This window comes from Diceros bicornis, chromosome 36 (assembly GCF_020826845.1).
Source record: "Diceros bicornis minor isolate mBicDic1 chromosome 36, mDicBic1.mat.cur, whole genome shotgun sequence".
NCBI classification, from domain to species: domain Eukaryota; kingdom Metazoa; phylum Chordata; class Mammalia; order Perissodactyla; family Rhinocerotidae; genus Diceros; species Diceros bicornis.
In genome coordinates, this window is record NC_080775.1 from 7,215,183 (window position 1) to 7,227,459 (window position 12,277).

The 12,277-nt window shown below is 42.1% G+C and overlaps 1 protein-coding gene across 1 annotated transcript in view; it reads right to left on the bottom strand.

The window, feature by feature from the left end:
- Nucleotides 1-12,277, bottom strand: part of IL2RA (interleukin 2 receptor subunit alpha) — a 54,414-nt gene that overhangs the window by 8,450 nt on the left and 33,687 nt on the right. The window contains exons 2-6 of the mRNA XM_058532379.1: nt 6,987-7,178; nt 4,750-4,860; nt 2,240-2,455; nt 736-834; nt 288-359 (exon numbers count right to left, since the gene is read on the bottom strand). Coding sequence (XP_058388362.1) covers nt 288-359; nt 736-834; nt 2,240-2,455; nt 4,750-4,860; nt 6,987-7,178 — 690 coding nt within the window. The remainder of the gene's footprint in view (nt 1-287; nt 360-735; nt 835-2,239; nt 2,456-4,749; nt 4,861-6,986; nt 7,179-12,277) is intronic.

Sequence of the window (12,277 nt, forward strand, 5' to 3'; positions counted from 1 at the left end):
ACCCCTCACCACAGTCCTGGGGTATTTTGTCCTTTAGGATCCATTCAGGAGGAGCTGGTTGCGGCTGGTTAGAGACTTCATTCACAACCTACTATAACTGATTACTGTGATTTTGAGTCATGTTAATATCTGGATTAATCTTTTACTCTTATAAACATTATAAAGTGTAAGGAGGGGGTCATTTTAAACTAACTAACTAAACCACCAATCCCCCACCCCCAAGCAACGCATCCCACAGTCTCTGTCTGGTGTACGCTTTATCAATAAGAGAAGCGACCCCTACCCACCTGCCATCTGACACTCGGTGGTAAATATGAACGTCTCCATGGTTGTAGCCGCTTCTGTGTGTATTTGAAAATCTGTGCAAAAGAGAGAGGGGAAGATGCTCCGTTTATGCTAATTATCAGACTGCACGGGCTGGAGGGAGTTAGGGCTTCTCAGTGAGCTAGAACCTCGGACACCGATGGGAGGGATGTGAAAGACAAGGGGAGGCCATGGGCAAGCATTTCATCCTTCTGTGTCAAGATACTGCCCTCAGTCTTGTTTCTCCTCTTTCTGACAATTGCTTTTGATGTGTTTGAGGATTGGGGGGTCAGATGCAGATGTGTGATCATCTTTAAAACCGGGGACAACGCTGACCCATCTGCTGGAGGGGCTGCTCCCGGCAAGCTGTCTTTCCTTTCTTGCATTATGATTTAATGGCCAAGCCTTTACCTTCATAGGAACTAGCCGTACCTGTAGAACCTATGGTACCTGTGGTACCTGTCGTTGTTAAGGGACAAGAGGTTTCACTCCCGGGAGGAGCATCAGTGCTTGCTTGAGGCTCTTCGTCACCTGGAGGAGAGAGTAAGTAATGCTCGTGGAACTGAAGGTGGGTTGTGGAGGTCTCACAGCCACCCCCACCCGGCCTCCTCAGCTGACCCCAGACACATTAGCTGAGGTGTGAATCTCGGTTCTGGGCACGTTATCTGAGGATGCTACATGACGCAGCTCTAGATCAGGGTAACAGAGACGTGGGTAAGTGGCCCCAGCAGAGCCGGCTGAGAGGGAATTCTAACCCTGATCATGGAACTCTGAGCAACTCTTTATCCCCAGGCTTCCTACTCAGCCCTGGTTTCCATCTGTGGCTTGGAAACAGATGGATAATACAAATAATAATAATACAAATACCATGGAACCATCAAACGAAGTAGAAATGCACAGAAGGATAGCTTTTCCCGGTGACAGGTTCCCCATTCCTGGTGGGTGTTGTCAGTTACCCAGGACACTGCCCCGCCTCCTCATCCTTTCACAAAGCAAGCCGCGGACGGTCCCTGGCCGGCAGCGTGGCTCACGGGAGGCAGGCTATGGGAAAGAGAGCACCCCCAAAGAACCCAAGAGGAAGACGTGGGATATGGGAAATGGTGGTGAGCCAAGAAACCAGTAACACTTATGGTTAAATGTAAGTGACTTCGATTGTAGAAATAGTAACATGATTAATAGTATTAGCAGAAGACCTCAACAGAGGTGGGTTTTATGTATGCATGAAGGAGCGTGTGTGTGTGTGTGTGTGTGTAAGTCCCTTCCCTGCACATTTGCACTTTTATCAAAGCTCAAGTGGGAATTACACGAGGAGAAGGAGCATGCACAGTGTAGCACTGTGCAAATAATGGATTTACTTTATTATATATAAGTAAATTAGAAAGGCGTGGGTGGCAGGCTGGTAGCTTAGACAAAGAAGAGGAATTTCAGCAGGCCCCGTGGCTTAGAGGTTAAGTGCGTTCACTCCGCTACTGGCGGCCCGGGTTCGGATCCCGGGCGCGCACCGACGCACCGCTTCTCAGGCCATGCTGAGGCCGCGTCCCACATACAGCAACTAGAAGGATGTGCAACTATGACATATAACTATCTACTGGGGCTTTGGGGGAAAAGAAAAAAATTAATAAAATTATAAAAAAAAAAAAGAAGAGGAATTTCAGGATCAGCTAGGAAAGGGATAGCATATCACCAGTGAGGTAGCATCTGGGGTGCATCTTTCCTCTTCTTCTGTCTCCTGCTATTTATCCCCACTCAAGGTACAGAGGACCTTAGGTGACAGAGACCTTAGAACTTATCTAGTCTATTTTCCAGAATGAGAAAAAACAGAGGCCCAAGGAGATTAAGTGGATTGCAAAGTCACACAGTTGGTGGGTGAGGAATTCCACCCTGCTCGACCTGATGGAAAAAGCAAGGTGGGGGCCCTGAGAAGGTGCCACCATACCTGCAAACTCACTGTCCTTCCTTTCACTTGTGCACTTGAGCTGGGGCTGTGTCCACTGTGACTTCCCACAGATCGTTTTGCAGACGCTCTCAGCAGGACCTCTCCGTAGGGCCCTGAATCCCTGGGTGCACTGGTAGTGAACCGTCTGCCCCACCATGAAATGGTAAATTCTCTCTGGAGCTTCATGTTCCCAGGGTGGAGGCTCCCTGCAGCGATCTGGAGGAGGGAAGGGAAATTCTGCAGGCAAGCTGGGGAAGGCATTGTGAGCGAATCCACGTTGCCTCTTCCTAGACACCTTGGTTCTTATTCTTTTGTTCTTTCATTAATTTGTTCATTCATTCATTCATTCATTCTTTCATCCAACCAACATGTATTGAGAATACCTATGTGTCAGGAACTCTGCTAGGCACCTTGTGGGAAGGCACAAAGACCCGTCACTCCTGCAAAGAGCAGGCAGTTAACTGGGTAAGAGAGACGTATGAAAGCAGAATGCACTGAGTATTGTAGTTGAGGAACAGGCGCTTGCTGTGGGAACACAGAGGAAGGAGTAATTACTTCTGATGATGGTGAGGGTTCTGATAAGTGGACAGGAGTGGAAAGGCGGGCTTAGCTCAGGGATAAGGGCAGGCTCCAGCCAATTTGGGCCAATGAAATGTGAAGACCGCCTAGATCTCCACTGCTAAGTGAGGAAGCACATCCTTGGGTTGTGGCTGGTGGTCATCTTGGGACCATGGCAGAAGGACTGGTGACAAAGCCAAAGCCAGGAGGAGGGAGGAGCTGAGAGAATATCAGGGAAATGGAGTCTGATCTTTGATCAAGCCATGCCTGAAGCTTGCCCCATGTGAGCCCCATCAAGGCCTCTGAAAATGCCTCATGCCCAGTAACTTTCAACTCACCCAACTCAAACCCAAGCCTGACTGACCTTTAACCACAGAGATCATGTCCTGCTCTGATTTAATCTCAGGATTCCCCACCCCACCCCCTATCTGGACATATGGAACCACGTGTACCCCCAATCCCCAGACATATGAAGCTATACACATGCTCTGATCTTCCAGGCCTTCTATAACCTGAGTACCCAACATAACCTCTACAAGTACCCTACATAACCTCTCTGCACATGTGCCTAGCCGAGTGGTCCTCTCCCGAGTGATCTGCTCCAGTGTAGCACCTTGCAAATCATATGGAACTTGTATTTTAGTCTCAGAATAAAATTTCTTTTATAGCCAGTAAAATCCATAACTGTCTGAACCTGTATGAATTGGATTTGCTTCTTTCAAATGAAAACATCCAAATTAAGACAATCTGTGAACTATCCCTTAGCTGGAACAAGCTGGTTACCGCTTGAGCAAAGACAACAAATGTTGACCTCTTGAGAAACCTTTCAATAACTGTGGAGGGTAATATGGGATAAGTAGAGAAAAACAAACAACTCCATGTGTTTTGCAACACCATTCCAGTACAAAGTTGGAGGGGTAAATGGATAAAAACATCATGTGGCCACAATGCCTCTGGATTCATCTGTTTTTTGTTTTTTAATAATGGAAGCTGCAAATAAATTCAAATTAGTTTAAAATAAGTAACCAGTAGAAAGATCCCTAGTCTAATTCAGGAGCCCTGAGGTCTCGTTCCTAAATTATGTGAGTTAAGCCAAGTCTCTTAACTTCCCCATGTCTCAGTTTCCTGGTAAATTGAAGTAATTCTCCTGCCTCTGACTCATTGAGTTGTGAGGTTCAAATGAGATTATATACAATACGATCAAGTTCTTTGTAACATTGTAAAATTAGCATAGAACGCTGGGGTCTTGTAAGGTCAGCTGTTCCCCCAGAAGCTCAGGTGTTCCTAATGAGCTCTATTTCTTCCTGACATTAGGACTTGACTTCAACATGATTTATTTTGGGAAGTTGCTTCAGCAATTGGGTACTCATGGCGCTCACTCACCCACAGCCCATTAGCTAGCAGGTGTTTGTCTGCAGCTGCAGACCCACCTGTATGGCACAGCACATTTCACAACCCTGTCTGCAAGAAACGTCTTGCTTTGCTTGCAGTTCATTATCTTATACTTAAGGGAAAAACACAGAGCATTTCCTTGAGAACACAGACTGTCATCTACTCATTTTTGCGTCTTCTGTTGGCAGTGCCTGGCACAGTTAGTCCCAACACATGCTTTCTGAATTGATTTGAATTGAATTGAATTGATCACAACACATGCTTTCTGATTTGAGTTGAATTGAATTGAATTGAATTGAATTGAGCTGAGCTGAATTCTATTCGACCAGCTCCCAAAGCAGGAGGAAGCCCAGAGCCCAGGTTGGCAGCTGTAATGGTGGCTTAAAATGCTGAGCAAACAGTCTGCAAATGCTATGCAATAGCTCTTGCCCACATGACATCCTTAGAGGAGAGGATGGTGGACAGACTTTTCTCCTTTGGGGAACACATCATATACCCGCAAGAGAAGGATTGGCTCCCAGGAGTCAGCCAGATGACAGTTGTTCAGATTCGCCTCTTACCTAGAAGGCGAGCTGGGTCCATGGGCTGCGTTCGGCTTGGCATTTCTGTTGGTTTTCTTTCCTTCCGTTCTTCAGGTTTAGGAGTAACTGGTTTTCCTGTGTTCCCAGAAGCTAGAGAGTATGGATGGAATGAAACAAATAACTTCGCAAATGCTTAAAATAGAAAACACTCTTCATGTATTCATTTACTCAAAAAGAGTGTCTTTCCAGTGCTCATGAGATGCCAGGAAATATCAGGGTGCTAGGATTACCAAGATGAGCCACACGAAAGTCCTGCCCTTGGGGTGCTCTCACTGGGGCCTGCTCACGCATAGCCCACCTTGGCCTGTCGGTACGCATGTGTGTAATGACAGTGGCTTATAACATGTTTCTGAAAGAACTGAAAGATTTTCTGGCGGAATTTTTTGTGTATGTGTGTCTCCCCAAAAGGGACTCCATTCTGGCCATCAACCCTGCCAACATTGTGCATGGGTGTGTGTAATGGTAACAAGGAGTGATCTGACTCAACCACCCACTAACTCCTCTGTTGCCCCAAAGCAGGTCATTTAAAAGGTAGAGAGATGCAATCTTAAAGGAATGACAAGAAAACCAACCCTACAACACTCTTCTCTATTGTGAGGAGTTTGGCAAAGGAGCTGAGTATGGGCGCTGCAATGGGGGTGGGGGAGGAGGGATCAGGATTCTAGCTTAGGGCTAGGGAGGGGATCTGCTGGGACTCAGACTCTGCAGTCCATCCACAGTGTGGGTGGGACAAAGTCACTGCGGCTCACCGATGCCATCTCCAGGGTTAAGAAATAACAAGACAAATGAACCCACCACGATTCACCACACTCTAATATCGCAAAGTGGATAGAAGTTCAATGGCAAAATCATAGTATCAGATCAACTTAGGTTTAGAAAGCCATTTAGAAATGATCTTGGGGGTCATTCCCTCCAAATTCCACTCCAGGGAAGTGACCCACCTACAATATCCGAGCTAGTGGCTCTGCCATCTCTGCTTGCCCTCACCAGCAAAGATGAGGTTTGGGACGCTTAGTCCACCGGTGATTCTAGCACATCCTGCATTGAGGGCCACAAGGCCTCAAGCCATGTTTTGCAGTCCAGAAACAAAGAAATTTGAAGTGAACAACCTCCTCTGCCTCTCTGCTTCCTTCATGCTGTTGTAGACCCTCACCCACGCACCAGTCTGACCTGCCTGTGGCTTGTTATTCTCTTCGCTCCCCCAGCCCAGCAAGGGCTTTGCAGGACTGGGACAAGAGGCAGCAACCTTTCGGGGATGTGGGGTCTTGGGGAATATTCTTCATGCTCTGGAACACCAGTTCCTGACACTGGGCTGGGGAAGGCCCTGGAGGGACAATACTTTCTCCTTGACAATATATTTTCCCCTCAAGAAATCCCCGGGGCCGGCCTGGTAGTGTAGGGGTTAAGTTCTCTCACTCCACTTTGGTGGCCTGGGGTTCTCAGGTTTGGATCCTGGGCATGGACCTATGCACTGCTCATCAAGCCATGCTGTGGCAGCGTCCCATATACAAAGTAGAGGAAGATGAGCACAGATGTTAGCTCAGGCCCCAACTTCCTCACCAAAAAAAAAAAAAAAAAAAAAAAGAAAGAAAGAAATCCCCAAAAGGCCTCATGTCACCCAGAGTGTTACTGGAGGTGGAGCTAGGATAAGTATATTTCATCAGTCAGGATATGGGTGATATGAGGTGTGAGCTTTGGAAACCAAGACACAAAAGAGTTAATTCAGCCTTACAGATAGATGTTCCTCACTAGAGTTGTTATTATTTTTTATATTCTTTATATAGGCTCATTCTGACTATTCTTTTTTTATATTTATTTTTTTTAAATTGTGATAAAATAGGCACAACATAAAAGTTTCCATATTAACCATTTTTAAGTGCACAGTTCAGTGACATTAAGTACATTCACATTGTTGCGAACTAGAATTACTTTTTAATTGTTCAGTAATTATTAGTCTAATGTCTGATCCTTCTCTCCCCACAAAATATATGTTCCTTGGGGCCTCCTCAGTGCCTAGACCAGTCTTTGGGACTAGGAGACACTCCTTAAATATTTGTTTAGTGAATGAATATTCCAGAACCACTGAAATTAGTTATTCTGTGGATGGGGCTGGCCAATTTCTGTCTGTAGGGCTGAGTGAACAGAAGCAGAATCCCTGTCTCGCTCTTTGCTACAGTTCCCCCTGTCGCTTGGTGGTTACAAAAGGAAACACTCACAAGTACTGACGCAGTGACATTTGTTTTCCCAGGAAGAGTGGCTCGAGTTTCCTTTACAAACCATGAAGAGCGACCCTTTGCTGATTCTGCGGAAGCCTTTCTTGCATTCACAGTTCAGCATGGTGCCGATCTTGTAGGTGAGGGCCTTGAATGTGGCGTTTCTGAGGACCGGTGGGTCATCCCCACAGAACTCTGCAAAGAAGAAGAAGTACAGTAGGAGTTCAAGAGGTGCTAGTCAGACATGCACCTATTTAACCATGTGATGATTTAATCACACATTGCTTTTCTTTATTTAAAGGATTTATATATACTCTACTTTTTTTCTAGCAAGAAGCTAAGGCTGTTGCCATTGTTCTTTAGAAACCTTTGTATCAGAGACAGTTCAAAATTGAACTTCAACCAAGTTCCTCTCCAAACTACAATATAGTTCAAACTAACTCAATAGAAATGAATGAGGTTTCATTCTGAATACGCCTCATGCCGAGGAAGTATCGAAAGAGGAGGAGCAAGGGATGTGAGGAAAGGGAGGGAGGAAAGATGTGCAAATTTAATTGAGGGACAAAATATGTCCATGAGAAATACTTTTCAAGAAATAAGGATTTTCAGACTTTCTGTAATTAATGATTCTGTACCTTTTTTTTTTTTTGAGAAATATATGTAAAGTGCTTCACTCAGTGTCTGGCAAGTAGGAAATGTGTTTCTCACCCACCTGCCCACCTCTGAGTTTATCATATTCCTTCTCATACCATGAAGACCTGACCTCCCTCAACTGGAAAAGTGGACACTAGTTTCCTGCCAAACACACTCAAAGAAGTGGCCAAACACCCAACTATTAAGGGAAGAAGGCGCTGGTCTAATCAGAAAAATGATTCCATTGCATATCTTGCAACGAGTGCTCCTGCTTCAAGAGATTCTATTTTAGGAAAAAACACAGGCTGGATAAAGGAAGTGGATAAAAAGAGCACAGGAAACAGGAAACGGTGAGAGAGCAGGGCCCTCTCCCACAGCCAGCCTCTGCATCCACCAGAACAGGCATGGAGGAACATCCGGGCTGGTTGCTGCACTCATTGCTGGCTGAGGACAGTCTGCCGATTGCCTATTAATCACTCAGGCTGGAGTGAAGCTCCTCTGTGCCCTTACACTCTGCCCAGCATCTTGCCGTCCTGAAGACCACCCCATCCAAGGCTCAGGACACTCCTGGAACCCCCAAGAACAGAAGGCGAGGAGAACGTGGACAGTTTTCCCCACCTCTAGCCAAGAGGGGACTAAACGAAAGCCATTTGAATGGTTCAGTGGGCCTGCAGTTGTAGAAGAACATGTAACACAAGTACTCAAATTTTGGTAATTGTAATCACCATCATAATAAGACAGAAAGGCAGCATGGGGGAAAGAAGAGGAAGATGGCTTACTAGCTGTATGGCTTTACCATTTTCATTTATCCAACACTTGACTTCCTTTTCTGTAAAATGGGTATAATAACTATTATTTTGTAATATTTATGTTAATTAATTAATATTTATATTAATTAATATTTTGTAAAATTTATGTGATTTGTCTTAAAGATTACATGAAAGAGCACACTGAGGTAACTTGCAGAGCACCTGGCACACAATAGGCATAGAATAGATGCCCGTTCTGCTCCCTTCCTTTTTCAGTCTGTCCAGAAAAAGAGAATGGTAATTCAGATAGAGACTGGGCTGAAGTTTACCTTAGCCTTTAACTCCTGCCAAAGGTCATCTCTCTCTACAGCCCATATCATCAGTACCATTCACCGGTACTTATCATATGTCAATACCAACCAACGTTTTAAGTATCAGAAGGTAAACCTGTTGCTAAAACAAGATATGCATAATATCAGAAAGGCCAATGAAGGAACAAGGCAAAGATGTTCCCTCTCACCACTGCTTTTCAACATCGTACTGGAAGTCCTAGCTAATGCAGTCAGAAAAGAAAAGGAAGTGAAAGGTATACAGATTGAGAAGGAAGAAATAAAATTATTTTTGTTTTCAGATGACATGATTTTCTATGTAGAAAATCTGAAAGGACAGACAAAAAACCCTCCTGGTATTAATAAGTGATTGTAGCAGGATTACATGATAAAAAGGTAATATACAAAAGTCTATTGCTTTGCTGTATACCAGCAATGAACAAGTGGAAATTGAAATTAAAAACACAATACTATTTACATTAGCACCCAGAAAATGAAGTATTTGGTTATAAATTTAACAAAATATGTGCAAGATCTATATGAGGAAAACTATAAAACTTGGATGAAAGAAATCAAAGAGCTAAATAAATGGAGAGATATTCCATGTTTATGGATAGGAAGACTCAATATTGTCAAGATGTCAGTTCTTCACAACTTGATCTATAGATTCAATGCAATCCCAATAATAATGCCAGCAACCTATTTTGTGGATGTCAACGAACTGATTCTAAAGTTTATATGGAGAGGCAAAACACCCAGAACAGCCAACACAACGTTGAAGGAGAAGAACAAAGTTGGAGAACTGACACTACCCAACTTCAAGACTTACTATAAAGCTACAGGAATCAAGACATTGTGGCATTGGTGAAAGAACAGACTAATAGATCAAGGGAACAGAATAGAGAGTCCAGAAATAGACCCGCAAAAATATAGTCAACTGATCTTTGACAGAGGAGCAAAGGCAATACAATGGAGCAAAGATAGTCTTTTCAACAAATGTTGCTGGAACAACTGGACATTCACATGCAAAAAAAGGGGGCCAGCCCAGTGGCTTAGTGGTTAAGTTCTGCTTCAGCAACCCGGGGTTCCCAGGTTCAGATCCCAGGCACAGACCGATGCATCACTCATCAAGCCATGCTATGGCAGTGTCCCACAAACAAAATAGAGGAATATTGGCAGGATGTTAGCTCAGGTACCATCTTCCTCAAGCAAAACGAGGAAGATTGGCAACAGATGTTAGCTCAGGGCCAGGCTTCCTCACCAAAAGAAAAAAAAATAGAACTTCAGTGGCCTGTGGGATAATATCAAAAAGTTTAACATATTTAATTGAAGTCTCAAAGCAAGAGGGGAGTAAGAATGGAGCAGAAAAAATATTTGAAGAAATAATGGCCAAAAATGTCTGAAATTTGATGACAAACATTGACTTACAGATCCAAGATGCTCGGTGAACTCCAAGCAGGATAAATATAAAGAAAATCACACCTAAATGCATCTGAGCCACACTGCTGAAAACCAAAGATAATGAGAGAATTCTAAAAGTGGCCAGAGAAAAGGGACACATTACGAGGAATCAATGATGAAGGATGAATGACTTTTCAATGGAAACAATGGAAGCCAGAAAATAATGGTAGAACATATCCACAGTTTTAAAAGAATAAAAACCTGTCAGCCTAGAATTCTACCTAGAGAATTCTACCTCAAAAATGAGGTTGAAATCAATATATTTTCAGATAAATGAAAGCTTAGAGAATTTGTCTAAATTCTCACCAGCCCACCTGCATTATAAAAAATAATGCTAAGGGAAATTCTTCAGGCTATGTGGAAATTACACCAGCTAGAAACAGATCTACAGGAAAGGAAGAGGAACACTGGTACATATTGAGGTGAAAGAAAGGACCACCTTCTTCTTTTAATTTCTTTGAGAGAGAACTGTTCAGAATAAAAATAATAATATTGTATGGTGAGTTTTATTGTGTATGTAAACCTAAAATATATAATATCTATAGTATAAAGCTTGCAGTGAATGGAATTTTTCTATAATAGGGTTCTTATATCATACATGGTATGGTACAATATTAACTCTAAGTAGATTGTGATAAGCATATATTCTGGAAAGCCTAGAGAAACTGCCAAATAATAATACAAGAGTGTAGCTAAAATGACAACAGAAGAAATAAAATAGAGTATTAAAATATATTTCTGGTTAACCAAAATTAAGAGAGAAAAGGAAGAATAGAAGAATAAAAAAATAAATGGGACAACTAGGAAACAGCAAGAAGGTAGACTTGAAGCCAACCATATCGGCAATTAATTACATGAAATCTAAATTAAACAAGATAGAAGCTTTCAGACTGCACAAAACAGGAGGGCTCAACTATATGCTGTCTATTAGAGAACGACTTTAAATACAAAGACAACAATAGGTTGAAAGTAAAAGATATAAAAAGATATGTTATGCAAAGGTATGCATAAGAAAGCTGGTGGTGCTATATTACTATCAGAAAGTAGATTTCAAAATTAGAAACATTATTCACAGATGACTTGATCATTTACATAAAATTACTAAGAAATCTACAAAATAACTACTAGACCTTAGCAAATTTAGCTGTCTCAATACAAAAATCACATGTGGTTAGTTCTGTATACTGGAAGCAACCTTTAGCAAATAAAAAATTTAAAAACAATTCCACTTACAACAGTATCAAAAAACATAAAATACTCGTGGATAAATTTACCAAAAACTTGCAAGACCTCTAAACTGAAAACTCTCAAACGTTACTAACATAAATTAAAGAACTACATAAATGGAGAAATATACAATGGTTATGGATTGGAAGATTCTTAAGCAAGCCTCAATAAATTTAAGAAGATTGAAATCATAACAAGCATCTTTTCAGACCATACATAATGCCATATGAAACTGAAAATGAACCATGAAAAAAAAACTGGGAAAGTGACAAAAATGTGGAGATTAAACAACATGCTACTGAACAACCAATGGATCATTGATGAAATTAAAGAAGAAATCAAAAACTATCTGGAAACAAACGAAAATGATAATATGCCATATCAAACCATATGGGATGCAGCAAAAGCGGTCCTGAGAGGGAAATTCATAGCGATACAAGCCCACCTTAACAAACAAGAAAAAGCCCAAATAGGCAACCTTAAATTACACCTAACAGAACTAGAAAAAGAAGAACAAACAAAGCCCAAAATCAGCAGAAGGAGAGAAATAATAAAAATCAGAGTAGAAATAAATGAAATTGAGACCAAAGAAACAGTAGAAAGGATTAATGAAACAAAGAGTTGGTTCTTTGAGAAGATAAACAAAATCAACAAACCCTTAGCCAGGCTTACTAAGAAAAAAACAGAAAAGGCTCAAGAAAATAAAATTAGAAATGAAAGAGGAGAAATTACAATGGATATCACAGAAATACAGAGGATTATAAGAGAATACTATGAGAAATTATATGGCAACAAATTGGACAATCTAGAAGAAATGGATAAATTCTTAGACTCATACAACCTCCCAAAACTGAACCAAGAAGAAATGGAGAATCTGAATAGACCAATCACAAGT